The sequence below is a fragment of the Polistes canadensis genome, unplaced genomic scaffold (assembly GCF_001313835.1).
Source record: "Polistes canadensis isolate GaletaPanama2010 unplaced genomic scaffold, ASM131383v1 scaffold_99, whole genome shotgun sequence".
NCBI lineage: Eukaryota > Metazoa > Arthropoda > Insecta > Hymenoptera > Vespidae > Polistes > Polistes canadensis.
In genome coordinates this window covers 13,174-34,798 of record NW_014569646.1, presented here as the reverse complement: position 1 = coordinate 34,798, position 21,625 = coordinate 13,174, and the positions used below count along the sequence as shown (strand labels likewise).

General features: G+C 30.2%; 4 protein-coding genes and 1 long non-coding RNA gene across 9 annotated transcripts in view; 2 read left to right on the top strand and 3 right to left on the bottom strand.

Annotated features, from left to right (window-relative positions):
- Nucleotides 1-433, bottom strand: part of LOC106787406 (serine/arginine repetitive matrix protein 1-like) — a 7,395-nt gene extending 6,962 nt beyond the window's left edge. For both annotated transcript variants that reach the window (XM_014749743.1, XM_014749742.1), the window contains exon 1: nucleotides 119-433. In XM_014749743.1, the coding sequence (XP_014605229.1) occupies nucleotides 119-136 (18 nt within the window). In that variant the 5' untranslated portion in view covers nucleotides 137-433. The remainder of the gene's footprint in view (nucleotides 1-118) is intronic.
- An 888-nt stretch (nucleotides 434-1,321) lies between these two features.
- Nucleotides 1,322-3,799, bottom strand: LOC106787349 (major facilitator superfamily domain-containing protein 10). The gene is made up of 8 exons (XM_014749637.1): nucleotides 3,654-3,799; nucleotides 3,234-3,560; nucleotides 2,886-3,148; nucleotides 2,511-2,802; nucleotides 2,115-2,335; nucleotides 1,938-2,028; nucleotides 1,694-1,831; nucleotides 1,322-1,604 (listed from the first exon to the last, which is right to left on the bottom strand). The coding sequence occupies exons 2-8, from the start codon at nucleotides 3,448-3,450 to the stop codon at nucleotides 1,510-1,512; spliced, it is 1,317 nt and encodes a 438-aa protein (XP_014605123.1). The 5' UTR covers nucleotides 3,451-3,560; nucleotides 3,654-3,799; the 3' UTR covers nucleotides 1,322-1,509.
- Nucleotides 3,800-8,685: 4,886 nt separating this feature from the next.
- On the bottom strand, nucleotides 8,686-16,002 carry LOC106787421. 4 transcript variants are annotated; one of them, XR_001381777.1, is made up of 7 exons: nucleotides 15,842-16,002; nucleotides 15,340-15,739; nucleotides 15,010-15,250; nucleotides 13,321-13,399; nucleotides 12,102-12,319; nucleotides 10,353-10,597; nucleotides 8,686-9,253 (listed from the first exon to the last, which is right to left on the bottom strand). It is a non-coding gene; the product is annotated as an uncharacterized LOC106787421 (long non-coding RNA). The 4 variants fall into 4 exon arrangements; XR_001381776.1 differs by having other exon boundaries at nucleotides 15,016-15,250; XR_001381778.1 differs by having other exon boundaries at nucleotides 10,384-10,597; nucleotides 15,016-15,250.
- A 460-nt stretch (nucleotides 16,003-16,462) lies between these two features.
- On the top strand, nucleotides 16,463-20,129 carry LOC106787386 (protein PTCD3 homolog, mitochondrial). The gene is made up of 10 exons (XM_014749706.1): nucleotides 16,463-16,587; nucleotides 16,818-16,941; nucleotides 17,016-17,213; nucleotides 17,282-17,538; nucleotides 17,678-17,786; nucleotides 17,888-18,224; nucleotides 18,336-18,538; nucleotides 18,632-18,970; nucleotides 19,061-19,273; nucleotides 19,359-20,129. Exons 1-10 carry the CDS (start codon nucleotides 16,559-16,561, stop codon nucleotides 19,509-19,511), a joined length of 1,962 nt encoding a protein of 653 aa, XP_014605192.1. The 5' UTR covers nucleotides 16,463-16,558; the 3' UTR covers nucleotides 19,512-20,129.
- Nucleotides 20,086-21,625, top strand: part of LOC106787387 — a 2,788-nt gene continuing 1,248 nt past the window's right edge. Inside the window, exons 1-2 of the mRNA XM_014749707.1 lie at nucleotides 20,086-20,671; nucleotides 20,782-21,112. Coding sequence (XP_014605193.1) covers nucleotides 20,169-20,671; nucleotides 20,782-21,112 — 834 coding nt within the window. The 5' untranslated portion in view covers nucleotides 20,086-20,168. The remainder of the gene's footprint in view (nucleotides 20,672-20,781; nucleotides 21,113-21,625) is intronic.

The window sequence follows — 21,625 nt, the reverse complement described above, 5'->3', positions numbered from 1 at the left end:
ATATATATATATATAGAAATATACGTTAAACAAAGTTTGTATGACTTTTGTTCAAATAAATCTAACATTATTTAAAATGTTTATTTATTAGTTAATATTAAATCGATTAAAGATATACCTTTGGGCGATAATCCATTTTATGTTGAGCACAGACGTGAAAAAATTAATCGTGTACACAGTGATCACTAGACCGTTCACCGTTTATATCAATATAAACAGTATTGATATTACGGAAATGTATCCTATTCTGTATACTATTATTTATCACGCCACAACTACATAACTGGATTAAAATATGTAATATTATATTTCAAACACAAGCGTAAACCACCAACACGATATTCCACGACTTCGTTACCCCACACTACATATAAATAAAAATGGTATGAGTGGTCATGAAACCAACGAGCACGAATTACGATCTGCTTGGAATGAACTACAAATATTAAAGAAGTATGTCTCTATAAAATAATTCTGACTTTCTGATAGGTTACTAACAATACTGCTTTCTGATAGGTTACTAACAATACTGCTTTCTGATGAGTCACTAGCAATACTGCTTTCTGATTAGTCGATTATTCAATATGGCGTCTCGCCTATTTATTAGAATTTTCTAAATTTTTCAATTATAATTATTAAGTTTAATAGAGTTTTTTGAATTGTTAACAAATAATTATTAATGATTTTTAATATTTTTCATTTTTTTTGGTAAACCAATGAAATTAAATCATTCATATAAGAATATCCAATGAGAATACAGAATTTCGTACCGGGAATTTTAAATCCTTGGATAAAATATTTTCATTGATATCTACATTAATATTTTATTCTAATTAAATTTTCTTAAGTCGTAAGGTAAATGTATGTAGAATTTAAATAATAATGTAATAAATGAATTATGTAATAAAAAAATGTATATAAAAATATAGCAGAACTTTGTTTTGTTTGGTACGATAATTGTAACCTATACAAATAAGTTGATAAACAAGTGCATATAAAACTTATATTATATTAAAAATTATATAAGTGATTATATAAAATATTTCTTTTCTATGATGATTGTGTATTACAAAGAATTTTGGCAGAGTAAAAAATACTTGCATTAAAAAAGTGTACTTTTTACTCTTTGTTAGATATAATTATAATATATATAAAGTTTAAATAAATTTGTATACACACAATGCTTGACAATACAAGTATACAAAACTGATAATACTTACAAGATAATACTATTTAAAAAATACTCTTTTCATAATAATTATCTTATATACACTTTAAAACAATTTCTGCAGATATATCTCTGTATAAAATTTTAAAATTATGTATACATGTTTGTCTGAACATGAATCATAGAATGATTTAATAAAAATAACTTTAGTTATTAAAATTTCTTTTGTATAACAGTAAATAATACTTTAGGGCACTTTTGTGTGAACGTTATTCGTAAATATAAAAATATATATTTATATATATATATAAGTAAAAATATGTTAACAATATGAAATCTTGTTATAAAGATTTCATAGTATGAAGTATTAGAGGTGGCAGTAAAAGAAAAACAGCTCCAATGAGGTACGTTGCAGTACTTCCAAAATACCAAAATCCTAAGTCATTATAGATATTAATAAAAAATACACGTACGTATACAAAAAAGAAAAAAGAAGAAGAAATAATAAACAAAACTATTAGTTACCCGCAGAAGCTATAAGTGGTCCACCTGCACGTGCTAAAGCACCCAATGAGCGGAATATTCCAGTTATCGTACCTTTCTGATGTTCTGGTCCTATTTTTGTCACTAATGTCATCATACAAGTGACAACCATAGCCGTTGCTAAAATATTACAAGTTAACATGCATTATGTGTAATATTATTAAAATTTTAAAATAATCTTCTATATGAACCTATAAATTGTATTACAAATAACATATAAACTTACAAACAGCGAATAAAAATATTCCAAAATATAACATTATTGTATTCTTTGCTAAGCCGATAAATATAAAGGCTGGAATTATTAACCATAAACCCTATAAAGACATATCATAGATTAATATGTAGACGTTTATAACAATGTAGGTTTATTTGAACGTATATTTATATTAATTTTAATTACCAACTCAGCAACAGTTTTAGTTTTATGCGAAGGAACTTTTCTGACCCAACTTCCTTGCAAAATAGCCATAGTTAATCCAATACTGAGAAACATATATCCTTGTTGCATACTCGTAAATTTAAATACGTGATGAGTAAGAAATGTTAAGGTAAATTCTAATCCACTATAGATGAACAAGTAGATAAAATATGTACGACCTAATACCTTTAAATCATGTCGCTCTAAAATAATATACTTTAATCATTATGGAGATTTATAAAATAAAAAGAAATTAAAATAAACAAAACAGAATTGTATAAAGAATTATTTAGAAACTAATTAAATATTTGTCACTGTGTGTTCTTAAAAAATAGTTATTGTTAATAATAAACAAAAGCAAACTATCGTTTATCTTACCTTTATCGTTTAATCCAGATACAATAGTAAATTGGAAAAGATCTATCGGATTAATATAAACTACTGATTGGATTAATCCGCTTAAGACAGTTTTAGCTCGAGATTTAACGGGTAAACTTTCTTTTAAGTTATATACAACGTATAACAAATTACTTGCAGCAAGAAAAGAAGCGAATAAGGCAGGTACCACGTACCACGTTTCATTTCTATTGCCACTGGAAATCCATGCAAAAAATGCTCCTATCATAGGTCCAACAACAAATCCAATAGAAAATGCTATTCCCACAAGAGCCTAATAACATTATAATGAAAAAATATAGATTATATATTTTTATATAGTATATGAGTAGTTAATGCATTATATCCTTAACTTGCCATAGCTTTCCCTCTTTTATCAGGAGATGTAACATCGGAAATAATAGCCATGGATAAACTAATATTTCCTTTCGTGATACCGCCAACAAATCTGGCCAATACAAATATGCCAAAATTTTTTGATATTGCCCATAATAAGTATGATAGTGTAATACCTGTCAAACACATTAACATTAATGGTTTCCGTCCATAAGTATCAGATAGTGCTCCTGTTATCGGTGAACTTATGAATTGTAAAAATGAGTACATAGAGCCTAGAAAACCTAAAGAGAAATAAAACATTATTTCATAGTTTTTACACTCTGTTAATATCAATTAATTTTACTTTTTATAAATATATTTATATACCTCCATAGAGCACGGTATCAACTTTGTCAGGGGCATTTAAGAATATACGTAAGCTTTCGATGTGGTGCGAAATCATAGAATACAATCCTTTATTACTCAATACTTTGTAATGATCTAATAGAGCTGGTAATAAAGGTAATATCATAGTAAATGCTAATAAATCTAATAGTAAAGAAAAAAATACAACTTTTACAGTATTGTCTTTAACTTTATCCATGATGAATTTTTATTATTTTTTAAGTTAAATATGTGTCTCAATTTGTCATTCAGATCTTTGAAAAAAAATTCTATTCTTTATGTTATGTTGTACATAACATATTAATTTACCTAAAAAATATAAAAGTATGAATTAATATATATTATTTTTGATAGAATATCAAATCAATGTTATACCATATGTTAATAAAAGCAAAATCTTACATAAACTTATGCTAATAAGTAATGAAATAATATTAACAATACTAGTAGAATACGTATACGGGTAATAAAATTACTTTCTAGAGTAAACATCGTAAAAGAAATCGTGTTAAATTTGATTAAATTTAAAAGTGAAAGTTTTAACCTATTTAATTTTGCGGGCTTTCATCTGTAGCAAATGATTATCGATTGATTATCGATAAGGTAGAAACTAAGCGTACCGTTGATAAAGTAGAAAAAGAAATGTACTATCGGTAATTCAGATGTTTACCAACAGAGCTAACAAATATTTCTGATCGATAAAACAGATTGCTATTATATCTACATTATACAAAAATTTAAATGCTTTATTAAAATACTCAAATGTTATTCGAACTTTCAAATTAATTACTTTTTATCGTCATTAAATATATAATGAAATATATATATATATATACAATTCATTGTAAATTTATAAACAGCATAAATATGTAAAACTAATGAAAAATAATAATTGAAGTTATAAGTTATAGAAAAACTAGAAGATTATTTAAGTATGCGCATCGAGTTATGCTCGATCATTATATTGTTTTTATTTGTCAGTGAAGCGAAAAATAGCTTTAGCAGGCGCGCCCAGAAACATTACGTACATTCAACTTCCGGTTGTGAAGAGAACATAGTGTTCGTACACTGAGCATTTACGCTTGCGTAGCAGACCCATTTCCTTCATGAACAAAGATCTTTTCAAACTTATCCTAAACTGTAACGTTGTATTTATCTAACAATTGTTTTCACAACTATTACATTTAATAAAAATTAACAAATAAAACGCGTGGACCCTTAACATTATCCAAATATCATACAATGATACCATTCAAAATATAATCATTTTATTATAGTCCTATAAATCTAACATTCTTCCTATTATACGATTTTATTTTCATTCTTGATTATTCATTATGTTTATCGGCCATTATAGCATGTAAGAAAATTAATTAAATAATTTCATAGAAAATTAATATGCTACACAGATAATTTAGAGATGAAAAAAAGAAACAAAAGTCACGAAAGTGTAATCAATTATTTTCTAGGATATATCGACATAAAAGGAAAACAAAAGATCGTTAGATAGGCCGACAAAAAATTGTATTATATAGGAAATAGTTTAGATCTATAGGTACCGAGCAGGTGGTAGGGGAATGAGCGCAGTTCCTACTCGTGGTTCAAATTTTAAACAGAAGATCGGCGGCGCTTGCCATCTGGGCCTCCAAGGCGTGTAAAACGCATACGGTGTAGTATTGGCGGATACAAAATAATACTCTCATAAGAATTCCAATACATTTAAAAATATTCCTTGAAATATTTAAAAATTAAATAATACGAGATAAGTATTGTTTCCCTGGATGTAATAAACGCAATTGTATATGTTAATTCAAACGCTAATTATATGAATATCTGATTTGATTGAAACCTTATTAATAACAATTAATATAAGTATGCATTTTGTAAGAAAATAATGTGTTATTTTAAATGTTTAATTTCCACTAATGGAATTATTTAATTTGTTTAAAATCTAATCAAAAGAAATATAATTCCACGTATGCAAAGAATTGTTCATTCATATGATACCTATATGTATCATATACTTAAAATATTATCGACACGAACTTTCTAGATAATTCAATAGTATAGAAGTATTAACAAGTGATACGAAATACTTTTAAACATTAACAAATGTATACAAATAAATATAAAATTAATAAAAAATAATCAAGATAAAGAACGCATGTTTTTTCTTAAAAATACATGTTTAGGAAAGGTAGGAAAATTCTTTTTTTAACAATGAACCAGAAAATTTGTCTAGGAAAGGAAAGGTTTCTTTTTCCTATGTAGCAGTTTCCAAGGGTAAAGAAAAAAATATATATGCATATATAAAGGGTGTCCGAGATTTTCCCGACCAATCGGTGTCAGTGTATTCTGTTCACGAAAATAAGAAAATAATGTTTTATAATAATATAGATCATTTTTAAATATTTATTTTAAAAATTTACGACACAAATTGTTAATCACTTAATTTCTTGTTCAAAGTACCGACCACTTACGCGAATGTAAGTCTGGTATACCGCTTTAGGACGAAACGAACGTAATTGTGAATGTATATTCGAAAAAACTGAGCAATGTTTGACTCTTCTATTAGGAAATCAGTCTTGATACTCTTTTACAACAGTTCAAGTATTTCTGTCGGGAAAATCATACACGTAATGAATCTCCACATATTTTTGATTTAAAAATATTTTCGGCATTTTGATCAGTAGAATTTCATCGGAGGAAACTTAAAGAGAACTGATATTGATTGGAATTAACTTAAATTGTTACGAAAAAGTAAACGTCATAAATAACTATAAGAAAAAGTAAATCTAATCAATTGGAAGAAATATAAGAACAATCTTTGTTAAATTAATTTAGACATTTGTTACTAATATCACAATTTTTGTATAAGCCTTTAAATATTCTACATTTTTATAACATTATTTTCTAATTTTCATATACAGAATACGCTGACAACGTTGGTCTGGAAAAAAAAACTTGGATACCTTGTATATTGCATAGATAAATGCGAAGAACGAATCCAAAATCTGGGGCTGCGAGCTCGATAAAGGGGGTTTGTTGACGAGCCCTTAAACACGACGAGAAAAGCAGGTATAGGAATAAGGGACCAAGAACCGTTTGAAACTTAGTGACGTAGTGGGTATATGATCAAAGAATGAGTTTGAGAGAGACAGAAATAAAGAAAGGAAAAGAAGAAAAAAGATTTAAAATAGGATAAAAGAAAAAAAAAAAGAGAAGAGAAGAAAAGAAGAAAAGGTAATAAAGAAGATAGAAGAAGAAAAACGAGAAAGGAAAAGAGAAAAAATGCATTTGAGTGGTAATAGCCACGGTTTGGAAAAGGAAGAGGCGCGGTTACAAAAGAAAAGAATAGAAGAGAAAACCGGACAGATGGAGAAAATCAAGGGGTAGGTTAAATCTAAGCATTTTCTTGAAAATTCGTATAGTCTTTTGCTCTCCCGATAAAAGCTTTTGGTCTCTTTCTGTCCCTCTCTTCTTTTTTCTGTTCATGGTTCGTGAAAATCCCTACAGACTGACGATGGTGAACAAAGAAAAATGTTCTCCTTGGGGTGTCGGTCTACGTGGTACATATATGCATACATACATACATACATAAACCGGCCTGTTCGGGGCAAGCTGCAACGCTTTGCTACGACGCACCATCGACAATGACCTGCTCGCTTCTACATAAATACATATATACGCACATACACAACAAGATTTAACGCTGTTCGTAGAAAAGTTAGCTGGTATACTTGCAAAATATATTCGAAATTCAACGAAGACTTAAATATTCGTTTATAATATAAAAATCAATAGCCTTTAGATATACCACAATTAAATACACTTATTCTATCAATATAAATAGATGCGCGTGTGTATTGAATTGTTTTCCAAATTATAGCCAATTTAAAATACAAGTATAAGTGTTATCTTTGAATATTTTTTTGAAAATTGATACTAAATTCTCATGAAATCCAATACAAATATGTTAATAAATGCGAGTGGGTGTGTTCGTAGAATCAAATACGTTTCTTCTATCAAGATTGCATGGAAAGTTCGTGACAACTTGATTATTTTACAAATTATATATACATTTATAATTATTACTCAAATTCTTCCAAAACATATTGTTAAGTTTAGTTGAGTTATTCAAATATAAAAGCATTGTTTTTTGTGACAATCGACACAAATATTTTATAAAACCCAATACATATTATAGTATATAAACATTTAAAAGTGTGAGTGGACATCTACTGTTCACCTTGACACTCGATGGTCGTTATACTAAAATTTGAAGTTCCTCCGTTAAGGGTGAGAAATATTACAAGAGAGAGAGGAATAATAAAAAGAAGGTCAACTTCTTGCAAGAATGGAACGGAATGAAATGAAATAAAATGAAACGAAACGAATAGGACACGCGCGTACAATCTGGAAAATAAATTCAGGGACAACTGTTGGGTTTCGGTAAGCGGCCGGTGTTGTGCAGCGATAGAGAAAAAGGGAAAGAGGGATGCAAGGGGTTGAGAGGTAAGTAAAGGGAGAGAAGCAAATGGTGGAAAAGGAGAGATCAAACGGGGATCAAATGGAATGAGTGAGATGGATAATGAAAAGTAGAGACAGGAAAGGAACAACAGTGGAAATAAGGAACGATGAGAAGAGTATGCTTCTGCGCACATATCCTTTTTCTATATGTGTGGATGAATTTGAGTATATGTTGTTGGTTCTCTCTCTCTTTCTCTCTTTCTTTTTCAATGTCGACATATATGTACAAAAGTATATGTATATATACTTTTGTACATATATATATATATATATATATAAGCGCGTGCCCGCGCAACTAACAGCAGATGCGCTCAGAGTGCAGCTGTCCTCCTACAAGTGGTTCTCAATCATCCCTTTTCTTCATTTTCTTTCTCCCCCTAATCGGACTCTGATGCGAACGAGCATGAGCGTTCGCGCGCGCACGCAGGCACGCTTCCGCGTGTGACAAAGGAAAACGCAGTAGTAATACACATTCTGCTACCCGATAAACTCTACTCGACGCTGCCCTTGCTCTTTTTCTCCTATCGGATTTCTCTTTGTTCCTTACTGTTAGATACATATACATACATACATATGTACACATTTATATGTATGTATGCATTGTGTACAATCTGAGAGCTCGGAGATGTAACGAATCAACCCAGGATTCACGTTGTTATGGGATTTTCAACAATTTTCTTTAAACAATTAAACAATCGATAGTTGACGTACATTCATCTCGCATAATCCTCAATAATCTAATTTGACACACTTTATTATTTTTATTTTTTTATGATATTAAATTATATTTACTTGTTCTGTATGTTGTTATAAAATAAAATATTATTTGTAAAATAATTTAAACCCCTTCAAAATGTCAATATATATATATATATATATATATCTTTAAACGAAAGACCACTTGTATAATCACTGATTCATTTAAATACATATGTAGAGTTCCGTGTGAACATGTTATCATCGATTGCACAATAAACTGTAAGAGTTAACGATTAAGAAGGAACGTTGAGACGAACGACCATCAATTATAATAAAATTCAATTGAAATGAATTATTTAACGTGTTTTATAAAATTTCGACTATTCGCAAAATCAAATTGAAAATTAGTTTGCTCGAGTAAACGTTTAAGCTTTGTTATGAAACTGTGCAGTCTTTAGAAATTCTTCGTATCTTACAAAGTAACATATAATAATCTTTCACAATTAGAGGATTAATTATAATCGATAGTAGCGAGTAAATATCATTTGTAGTAGAACGTATTAAGTTATAGGTGTGTATAATTTTCGTGAATGAATTTATGTTGATTCCTCTTAATCAACGATTCGATAATGCTACGATAAACCGTTGCAACCTGCTATGCTGGGATTGCTCGTTGAAGTCGAGAGCACGTGGTCGTCCTGAGTTCCAGCTGTCCCAGGTGAAGGAAAGAAACGACCGGATGAATAGTCCTTGAAAGCAACCAAGTTTGTTATCTACAAATGAGAACATAGTTTATTGTATATATATATATATATATGTATATATATATTATATATTTCATTATATTTCAATTGTATATTATATATACACGTAATATGATTATAATAATTCTGTAACATATATTTGTCGGTAATTTTGAAAATAAGCGAATAAAAATGTAAATGTAAAAGTAATTATAAAAAGAAAACAATTAAGTGAGAATATTTATATTTGAATATATAAATATAATGAAAGTATTTTTAATTTGTCTATAAACATACGTAGCTAATAAATACTATATATATATAATCATAAAATTATTGTCATTATTAAAATAGAAAGAACAAAAATGTATTATTAGCCATTCTCATAGAAATATAAAAGAAAATTAATTAGACAAGAAAGATGAATTTTTAGTAGCACAGGAATTGGACGGTTAACAGTCATAATAAATCAGATTGCAAGGATGATTCATATTTTTTTGGATCATCATCTCAACGTCTTCATCGTCAGTTACACAGGATAAAGAGGGATGTACGTAGAAGATTGAAGGAAGGAAGGAACAAATAAAAATGGTGTATAGTTTGGGTCTTGAAAGGTGCGTAGCAGAAAATCCAGGACAGCTGATACAATTTTTGGCGGGCTCCTCGACAGAGTAGATCGGAATACGACAAAGAAGTATCGGCTGAGGAGAGGAAAAAGAGAGGGATGGTAGGTAAAGCAAAAGGAAAACAAGTGATGAAGTAAGAGGGGATCCAGAGGAAGAAAAAAAAAGAAAGAAAGAAAGAAAAAGAGGGAGAGAGGGACACTGGACGGATAGATGAAGAAACCCAACAGAAAGAAACAAGGAGAGTGAGAGAGAGAAAGAAAGCGAGAAAAGGGACGAAATGGTGGAAAGGGGGAGGATTTGAAGGCCCCATGTATGTATACGTCTGTTTCTTTGTGTATGTGTTGCTGATCCTGCTGTTGCTGTTGGTGGTGTTGCTGCTGCTGCTGTTGGTGGTGCTGCTCCTGCTTCGTCGTCGTCGTCGCTCTGTTAAATAAGAATAAGCTCCCCACCACCGATGAGAAGCCTACGGGTACCTATATAGCCAGGGGCTTTCATGTACTCACGGCAGCCAAAAGGAATAAAGAGGAGGAACACCTGGCCACGAGCAGCAGTTTGCTCGAAAACTTCCTACGTGAAGCATCGTCTTCTTCATCTTTGCTTCTTTTTCACCATCAGCAAGATCACCATCAGCTTCCAAGATCTTCATCTTCAGTCGGGATTTCTCCAAGCTACCAGAATATTGTAGAATACGTGCTTCATCTTCTTTTAAATTTTCTTCGAGGCATCTTCTGAAGGCATCGTCGTTATTCTGAAAGGAATACCGGCTAAATTAAATAGTGTTTGTGCGTTATTATTGTGAAGAAAAAAAGGAAAGAAAAGGTCGAGAAAGGAAAACACGGTTGAACAGATTCCTCGCATCTTCTTAACATGTACACATAAATGAGAGAGGAAGAGAGAAAAGGAAAAGAAGAAAAAGAAACTTTGAAGAGGTAAACGTGTTGGCCCACGAGGGAATTTGTTCCCCCAAGAGGATTCGAGTTTCGAAGAAATATTTGATCATTTTCGTCGAGATTTGGTTTGTGTAAATCTATATAAATCTATATATATATATATATCTATATATAAACACATACATACATAAATATTTATTAGGTTGTCCTTACAATTTAAAAGCCGGTAATTATTTAGTTGAAGTCGCGTACATCGTTTTAAAATTCCTTCGGTTATTACAAATATTCAAAAAGGTAGAATTGGAAATGAATTCTTAATAATGAATATATTCTAAACAAAATAAAATTGTTGTTGTTTGCAATGAAACAAATTAAGTACTAATATTAAATAAAAAATAGCCCAAACTAATAAACATCAAAGATATAATTTTTCATCAGGATAACGGAAAATTTTATAAAATAAAATAATCATAATATATTTGCTTTTAAATGTTTCCTTAAAATCGTTACGAACATTTTCTTAAGGACAATCCAACAAATATATAAGTATAAATAATATTTATACTATATAACACATACATAATAACGTTCTCATAAATAATTGTAAAAGAAATATCGCGATGAAATTGAATATATTTCATTGTTATCGCATGTTTTTTCCACGTTGAACGTTATAAAAGAAAGAATAATCTCTCTCCCTCTTTCTTTTTCTCTCTTTGAATTACTCGTTATGTTGGGAGGATGATGTGCACGCGTGGCTTCTCCGTGTTCTTCCTATCCCTACTTCTCACACACACCTCGCTTTCTCTCTCTCTCATTCTCTCTCTTACTCTCACTCTCATTCTTCCATCAGTAGTCGCGTCCTCGTCATAGTAGTTCGTCATAGTCGTCCAAACACGCGCGTTGTTCGAACGTCATTCGGAACCGGGCTTCTCTTCACGCTTACTTAAAACAGAAACAGGATAGGTCATAGTAATAGAAACGTTTCAATGTAAAGTCGTTACAACATATAAACATATTTCTCATCTCAAGTACGTTTCAAAGAAAATAAAACAAAACAAATATTAAGAATAAAATTAAATTCATTTGAATTTGAAAATATTTCGAGGATTTAACTAGAATCAATTTTATAAATATAAATTGTTTCCTTAATTTTATAATTTAACTTGAAATATATCTAGAAACATGTAACAGAAAGGGCTCTTCGATTTGGAAACGAACCGCCAAGGCCAAATCGTAGGGTCTCGCGCGTGTGCACACATACACAGGCATACACGCATATGTATACATATATGTATATACAGAGATATATAGTTTGGTGAGACGCTGGATGCATTTTCTGTTAGGCAAGAACGCGCGAACCTACGAAATTAGGGCTCTCTTGGGTGGTGTATTCCATCGTCCTCGTCGTCGTTGTCGTCATCATCATCGTCGTGGTTGTGGTTGTCGAAGATTCTAACAGAGCTTACAAGAGGCCAGGCAAATTGTTTCATAGATCCCCTCCTTTAGTTATACCATCCAAATTCCAAGAATTCCTAGTGTGTAACTCCCTTTCATTACAGAGTCACGCAAAGTTGTTCCTGAAATTGATTTCATTCGTAAGTTATCATTTTTTTTTACAAATTATCATTTATACTGTTATAAAACATCAATTGAATTTTTTAACAAATGAAAATTGTATTTGAAAAACATGTGCTACGAGATTTATTGATAATTATTTTCATTTGTGAGTTTTAAAAATAGTACGACAAAAAAAATATCCGAATGAAAAATCTTCTGGACCCTTTTTTAGAGAGTTTAAGAAAGGTAATATAGTGTAGGTAAAGGTATACATGTATATATAGTTCCTTTGTTCAGCTCAGAGATGAAAGCAGACGCGGTTTTATACTGTCCGAAATTTGAGTCGATTTGTAACCCCACTCTTGAACGTGGCCAACCGTGTACCCATTCCTTGACCATGGATTGCAAATCATAACTAAATATCTGCTCTCGAAGCTTGGGCTGTTACAACTTAAGTATTACGTTATTTTGGGTCCAGTTTCGATGAAGGAAATAAGACACTACATGGAAGGACGTGCATACATGTATCTACATATATATGGGTATGTGTAAGTGAAATTTGCACCGAAGATAGGCTGAGATTTGTGTCAATATTTAGCTTCTTAGTTGAATAATATTGCACTGGTCCCGGCCTATCGGAATGCATTCTGTTACATCTGGAAGATCAACAAATGAAGAACAAACTAATAAAAAAATACGTTAAAAGAGTAATCTTTGGCAGGCTAGGATGGGGGCATGATTTGTATGGTTTAATTCAAATTGCACTCGTCCCGGCCTGCTAAATTTACTCAATATCATCTAACCGGTTTGATTTCAATTTAAATTTCATTTAATTTCCTGTTAATTTTTTATATGTTCATGACATTGTTTTTTATTAATTGTTGTCCAATAAAAAATCTATTTCGTCGATCTTCTGTGTTTTTCATCCCCAAGAACATACAAACAATCTTAACAGCAAATGTTTTTTCATTATTGGATATATCTTTTGTATTAAGATAATAATAAAAGTATGATTACATACATTATTAAGGATAAATGATGTATTCCATTTGAATTTCCTTTTCAAATGACCGTTATCTTCCTTCCGAGTTTAATTCCATCTAAAATAAAAATAAGAAAACAATACGTATAAAGGATAACAGGTAAGGGTATGATATTCTATTGGTATTAGTGTGTCACCAAGTGTGTGTTGTATATAGGATTCCTGAAAAGGAATGCTTGCACGTTCATCCTCGAGTGACCTTGACCTTAATAGCTAGCGAACATGTATACGTAAGGAAATATCCAACGTAACCCCTCGATGATTAGAAAAAAACGTATCTTCTATAAATTGGCCAATATGTAAAAATATTGATTTAATATCTACTGTAAGAATTAAAATACAAAAAAACATTTAGAGTTAAATACATTAATAAAAAGCGAGTATAAAGTAGTAGTTGTAGTGGTATTAGTGAAAGGATTCCACGAAGGGGTTGTATCGTAGTTGGAAGGGTAAAACTCGACAAATAACAAGGATCCTTTAGCTGGCCGATCGTTATTAACGATCACACGAATTGGAAATAAAGCTGCGCACATCCCTTTGTGTTCCTCCTCACACACTACACGTAACCGTTCCACGAAACGGTTGCAGTAGTGAAAAAAGAGGAAGACAGAGGTAGAGGTAAGGTACGCTAAAGAAGAAAGAAAGAAAGAAAGAAAGAAAGAAAGAAAGAAAGAAAGAAGGAAGGAAGGAATGAAGGAAGGTAAGGTAAGGTAAAGGTAAAGGTAAAGAAAAAGGATGATGCGAGAAAGGAAGAAGGAAGAAGGTAAAGAAGAGAACGGGCAAAAAAGATGAAAGAAAAGGATTCTTCTCGCCGCGAGAACCTCGAATTCACATGATCGCTGTTCTCGTAGGCTCCTAAGATTCGGGTTTCCTGCTCGACCGTGCATGCCTTAGGCGTGAAAAAGAAATGCTTTTGATATAGTGTATACGTATATATACATATCCATATTCATATATATATATATATATAAATATACATCTCTTTCTCACTTTTGATGTATAATAAGTATATATATATATGTATGTATATATGCATAATGCAGGTATACACGTGTACATTTGATATATCTATACATACATCTTCTTCCTTTGTCTACCACTCACTGACCGATCCCTCTTGATCGTGCCAGTCCATCTTCTTTCTCTTTTTCTTTCTTTCTTTTCCTCTCTTTCTCTCTTTCGTCTTGGGGTCCTTCTTTCCATGCATACTCTTCTCATTCCTTCTTTCTTTTTTCTTGATATGCGTTGTATGCGTACCTACGCCTAGATCCGGCCATTTTAATTCGTCTCATATGCAGAAAGAGAGAGAAAAGGAGAGAGAAAAAAAAAGTACAAAGAAGAAGAAAAACCTGATCAAAAGGAACACTCTCCTCCTGGTAAGAAGAAACGGGGGTTTACGTTACGTTCGATCGAATGAGGAAACACAATAAAAGTAGTGGGGAGGGAGAGGGTTCCCCATAGAATCGCGAATCCTGTTTTTCATTCATATCCTACGGTGGAAGACGCGTGTAACGCGTTCCGCAAGCATCCCCTTTAAAGAGTCCCACGGTTTGAAATAAAACACCTGGCTTCTTACGTGAGTAACGCGTCGTCGTCTCTACGTACATCCGCTTACCCACTCACTATATACAGATACATATACATGCAAAGATCTTTACTCAAACTTACACATACTTATGTTCTCACGGCACGGTTCTGAACCCATGCTCTTCTATCTCTCTCTCTCTCTTTCTTTCTTTCTTTCTTTCTATCTATCTTTCTCTTTCTCGTTGCAGTTCTTCATCATACTACGTACTTCTTTTTCCCCCGCTATGCACCATCATAGTATTTGGGGTGGTATGTGCGATGCTGTTTTAGCTTCCTTATAAATTTTATTCAATTCTTTCCCCAATAGGGCAAAGGGTTCATCCTGCATAAGAAATACACCATTCATATGTAAAATTAAAAATTATAAAAAAAAGAACAGTTTTTTTGGAGAAAACGAATCTCTTTCTCTACCTTACTGTGTTCCTAACAGCTGTCGTGGTGCCGTTTTCAAGGGTGGTGGATAAAGATCCTGGGATTATAAGGATGATACGAGAACCCGAAAAAGCAAGAAGACGTATTATTTTTCAACGGTAGTTGAGAAGACGATAACTTTCAAAATTCGATTATCATTTTTCCATCTTTCTGGCCTAAATATTATTTTCATATTTGTATTTCTAGTCGGAACAAATAACACTTTCTTTGAATGGCATAGTTTCAAAGTTTAGAATTGTTTTGAAATAACTATGATTAAATCAATCTATGAAAATACTTTTCAAATTCATATTATAATAACATAGAATCTTCTTTTTTTTCTAATTAAAACACAATATTCGACTACGTTCACTTTAATAGTCGTAGCCTGCAGCGCACCCTGCAATATGAAAAAGTATTTAATGTACGTTATAATTGAAAAATATATATATATATATTAATATTATTAGTAAAATTATTATAATAAATTGTGGTTATATACCTGTTTTAATGTAAAGATATTAATAATATTTAAGCTTGGAATAATTCGTTGAAGCAGTAACATTAAATCTTATTTTCAAATTAATTTCTTCTCAAATATCACGATTTTATCTCAACTGATTTTATTTAATGAACCGTAACTCGTTTGATTTGATGCACGTAGATCCATATTGTAAAGCGCGCTTATTTAAATTACAAGTAGAGGGCAGCATGTATAATACCTTTTTATTTTTTATATCTTTTAAAAATTATATTATATATATATACTTATATATATATGAAAATAATTTTTTGTATTAGCTTATTTCTAATTAATATTATATACAAAAATTAATAATTACATTACGTATTCTTGATATTTTTTTAATTTACATACGACGATCTATAATCGTATACACCATTTTAATAAATAAATGTAAAAAGTTTGAACAACTATATGCATCATATATTTACTAGATTGATTTATAATAATCTAATGATAATTATAATTAAAATGAAATAAATAATATTAGTATTATAATAAATAAATAATGGTTTGAAGATCTAATACTATTACGCCTGTATATAGGCAACCAAATAACTGAAGATGCATAAATGGCAATACTATCGTTTACTGCATAGTGTGTTATATATCGATACTTTTGATATCGAAAACGTGTTTAAATACTAACCTAACTTTAAGCTAACCTATTTGAATGGTCGGAATAGGAATAACATAATGAATTTTTTAACAAATACGTCATGCCGGTGTGTAATTAAGTATTTTAAAAATACGAATATATTTATATTATATTATTATTTATACGTAATCAATTTAACTTGATATAGAATTCATGATTTAATACATATTTATTCTTCTTTTCAAACAATATTTTGCAATTACTTTTATTTTTTATATTAACATGTCTAATATTTTATTAATAACAAATGTTTTATTTTATTTGACATTATTAATAATATAATTGCACCTGATGTAGGATGGTTAACAAAATTTTAAGACGATTGCAGTCGTCGTCTTCTACAGTGTCTTCTAAAACATCTTCTAACGTTGATATTAAAATACCAGATAGAATAGAACGTGGACCAACAGATATCCTTAGGGTTTGTAAAAAATGATAGTATTTTTCTATTTTTTAATAATTATGATAATATGTTAAATAATTAATACGCTTTAGGCTTTGGAAAAAACCATCTCAAGGGATCCTTCTACTCCACATTATAAATATTTTAATGATCCATATTTAGTACCTACTTCCAAACAATTGCAACGACATTATGCATTATCTTTGGAATCAGGTAGAAAGACAGCGATGTGGGTTCATAAAGAACATGGTGATTTATTTAGAACTGATCTTGCTGATCCTGCTATAGAGGTAAATGTGATTAAAATGTTATTAAAATAACATTGATATTATATTATATATAACAAATAATTCAACAGGAATTCATGCCACCAGTCGAGTATACAAAAAAAGATCAAGTCTCAGAAGAAATATTGTTAAGGACGATATCAAATGGAAGAACAACTGAAGCTTTACATATATATAACTTATTGGAAGAAAATGTGTCGACCAAAGCTAAACAAAGTCTTTTAGAATTGTTATGTTTTACTAATAGTAAGGATCTTATGGAATTTACCTTTCAAGAGGAAAAATGGTATAAGTTTGAAGATGATCGAAGGAAAAAAAATACTTGGAAGTACGTATTCTAATAGACTAAATTCAATATTTTTTTTATCGGATTAATTAAATCCGATAGCGTAACTGCATCTTAATCTTACTTAACACACATCATTATTTTATTTCTGTAATATCGTTTTAATTATTATTTATTTTAGTAACACAGCAGATATTGAAAAACTATTTAATTTCTTGACGTCACAAGATGCAGAAACTGCAGCTGCCGCATATAATGCTTTAATATGCGGCAAAGCTAAGTATTTAAATGTATGACAATATTTTTATAATATATGTTATATGTTTCCTCTAAATTTCAAAAACTATTAATATATGTAATAATATTAAATGTATTTTATACACACACACAGATACAAGAAGCTTGGCCACTATATTCACAATGTTGTGAAAAGAAGATACCATTAAACGTTAACACGTATAACGCGATAATAAAAATAATACCATTCGTGTTAGGACATTCGACAGATCCTATTAAAACAACGTACAAAATACTGAAAGATATGAGTACGAATGGTATACATCCCAATTTAGGCACATTGAATTCATCTTTGGAAATAGTATACTCATTGAGATCTTATAACTTGGCAGAAGATTTTATATATACTTTATTCAAAGAATTTAACTCTATAGGAATAAAACCATCGTTGGCCTCGTATTGCTATATACTTCATTTAGAAAGTAAAAATGGTAAGACTATATATATATATATATATATATATTATATTTATACGAAATTACAAAATGTCTTTTTTTTTAAATTAATAATTTAATTTAATATTAATTATTCTCTTTGTTTAGGCAATTCTTTAATCTCTATTTTAGAGGATATGATAAATGTATTAGAAAAGGATACCCTTGAATTACGTGATCCAGCTGATACCAACTTCTTTCCTATGGCTATGGAAGTAGCTAAAATGGATACTAATTTGAAATTAGGAGAAAAACTCCACAATCTTCTTCTAAAAGATAACAATTTCAAATTTATTTCCAATGCGTATTCTGTAAGTTTTAAAATATGCGTATTGTTTGAAAGTATAACTCTGTTATGTATAATACTTATTTCGCTCATTGTTCCTTTATTTTTTTGTTTTTAGGAAAACATTTACTACCGACACTACGTCTCCTTAAAATTGGCAGTGTTACCAATAGAAAAGTTTTTCGAATTTTATTATCAATTAAGCAAACATATTTATGTACCAGAAAATTCTATTGTAGAAAGCATTTTAGAAACTTTGAAACTTCAATCCAATGAAATAATTATAGAAAATTTACCAAAACTCTGGTCGCAAATATATATGTATCATATGGTAACTAACAACAAGATAGTAAAAATAGCTTTTAAATTAACTTGTCAATGTAATATCGAACAAGACTCGCCACTTCATGAAACATTTGCATCATTTGCTTGGGATTTCTGGCAATTAAATCGAAAGGTTAATAATTAATTATATTTATTTATGATATTTTATCTTTTTAATCTCTCACAGCATTATTATGAAATAAATATTAATGACTTTTTTCAGCTAAAATCAGATATTAGAAAATTTATATGGGATATTGATATTTTGAAAGATATATTATTGTTGCTCTTGCGTGGTAATTGGGAAAATCAAGCATATGAAATAATATCTTTCATGATATCCAATGAGGAATTGATAACGGGTAAATTAGATGCGACACAAATCAATGAATTGTTAGAAATTTGTATTTCCCAAAGTTACGGATCAATTGCCCTCGTAAGATATATACACATATTATTTTTATATATATACATATATATAAGATGTTTGAACTATTTTAATGTAATTTGATGATTTCTAGCTTTTAATTGAATGGTCAATGAAATCTGGTTTAAAAGAAACCGACTTGATGGCTAAAAAAGTAAATGATGTTATTTCACTAACTGCAACTGAGAAAAAGAAGTTGATCAATTTAGTGGGAAATGATTTATTTGAATTGAATCTATCCGATTAGAACTAATCCTATAAATGCATACTGTGACCTTTTTATTGTATTATACCAATCTATAAAACCATTGACTATTAGAACATTTTTCTCGTAACTAGATAACACGAGCAGATGAATTCATTAAATGCACATGTATATACATATATATGTGTCTTATATGATTTTATATTTATTAATAATAAAAAAAATCTATCTAATATCGTGTAATATATTTGTAAGTGAAAAAAAATATTAGACCTAATAATCGTACGTATATTAAATAATGAAATTATTTCTACGAAGAAACTATATATATTACCATGAATGTTATTAATATAATTTAGTAGCTTTATCCCCCTAAGGTATGTAAATCACATGATGCAGATGATCGACATGTACATCGTAATGTCCTTGTCCCTTGAGTTTGGTTTCGAACGATTAATGAATTAGATTGTACGATGGTGGGAGAGCATAATCCCTTGTCACTCAAATACCTATTTCCTGCATCACATAGGATAACGTCATAACACTTTGATCTGCTTTAAAGACTAAGACAGTCATATCTGTTCTCATTCAAGCAAGTTAAAGAGAGAGAGAGAGAGAGAGAGAGAGAGAGATAGGATCATTTTATTGGATTTGATATTTGTAAGTATTTAAGAAAATATATAAAAAGAGGAAGAGACTATGCGGCTAACGTTAGAGTCTATACGTGAGTTGATAATGAAAGATGAATCCGACGTGGTGATTACTAATGTAGAAGAAGAACCAGGATCAGGAAGGGGTGATAATTATACATCAATGTTATATCGTGTTCGTGCTAAAGGCAAAAAACAATTCAAAACTGGAAAATGGGATAATTGGGAATGTGCAATCATCTATAAAGTTTTGCCACAATCCAAGGAACGCAGGGAAGCTTTCAAAAGTGAACTTCTGTTTCGTAATGAAGTTGCATTCTATACGTATGTTTGGCCCGCTTTAAATCAGTTACAGGTAAATGGTAAAAAGGTCTTCAATGGTATCGCTAAAATCTATGCTGCAAGAACTGATCTTATAGCAATGGAAGATTTAAGGGAACGAGGTTTTAAAATGGCAGATAGACAAAAAGGTCTTAATTTTGAACATTTAAAACTTGCATTGAAATCTCTGGCTGGTTTTCATGCGCTTAGCCTAACGTTAAAAGAAACAAGGTAAATTTATTCTTCTTCTTATTTGATTTCTTACACACAAGATAGTATATAAATATTGATTTTCTTATTTTTTTATTTAATTTATTGTTTATCTTTGATTGCTTTGAAAGACCGGAAGAATTCTTAAAATTATCAAACCCGAATGATGGCAAAGGTATACAAGAAGTATTATTTCGTATTGAGAATGAAGATTGGTATCGACAGTATTACAAAACTGCAGCTAATAATGCCATAAGAATGGTATCCGAAGGTCTCCCTGAGTGTATGGAAAACAGGAGAGAAGAAATTATAGGGAAATTAAAAGTATTTCTAAACGACAATGTCTTTTTCCGTACGATGAGTGAACTTGCTGCTGCACAGGGTCCACTCACTGTATTTTGCCATGGTGATTGTTGGATCAATAATATCCTTTTTCGAGATCAACAAGATTCTGATATCGAAGTAAGTTTGTTTTACTAACAGATAAGAGAAGCATATAAAGAAGGATCGTGCAATTAATATTCTCTCATTTCGAATGATCAATTTCAATAGAAAAATGAAATGAAGAATAGAATAACATTTATTTTAAATGTATTTTTATTATATAAATTTATAAGGTTTTTAGTTTAAAAAATTTTCTATAATTATCATCATTAATTTCTACACGAAAAATTCCACTTAATCATTCATCAGGCTATAAGGTTTTGGAATCTAGAATGTAAAAGAACGTAAGAAGAAAAAAGAAATGAAAGAGGAAAAAGAGAGAAAAAATATATTATTTGCATGATAAACGCATAATATTTGGGGCGTGTAAGTCTTAATTATATTTTTGTCATCAAGGCGCAAATAACTTCTCTCATTGAAAATATACAACATACTTAATATGATAAGCAAATTTCAAATATTCTTCGATATTCTCTTTTGAACTTTCTAGTATATATGTGTGTGATGATATATCTTGATATTAATTAATAT

Coding starts and splice junctions, on each gene's coding strand:
- LOC106787386 (XM_014749706.1), top strand. CDS start 16,559: ATGAATTTTTTAACAAATACGTCATGCCG. Junction 16,588..16,817: donor TTAACAAATACGTCATGCCG/GTGTGTAATTAA, acceptor CACCTGATGTAG/GATGGTTAACAAAATTTTAA. Junction 18,225..18,335: donor TCATTTAGAAAGTAAAAATG/GTAAGACTATAT, acceptor CTCTTTGTTTAG/GCAATTCTTTAATCTCTATT.
- LOC106787349 (XM_014749637.1), bottom strand. CDS start 3,450: ATGGATAAAGTTAAAGACAATACTGTAAAAGTTGTATTTTTTTCTTTA. Junction 2,336..2,510: donor ATCTGGATTAAACGATAAAG/GTAAGATAAACG, acceptor ATATTATTTTAG/AGCGACATGATTTAAAGGTA. Junction 1,605..1,693: donor ACCACTTATAGCTTCTGCGG/GTAACTAATAGT, acceptor ATAATGACTTAG/GATTTTGGTATTTTGGAAGT.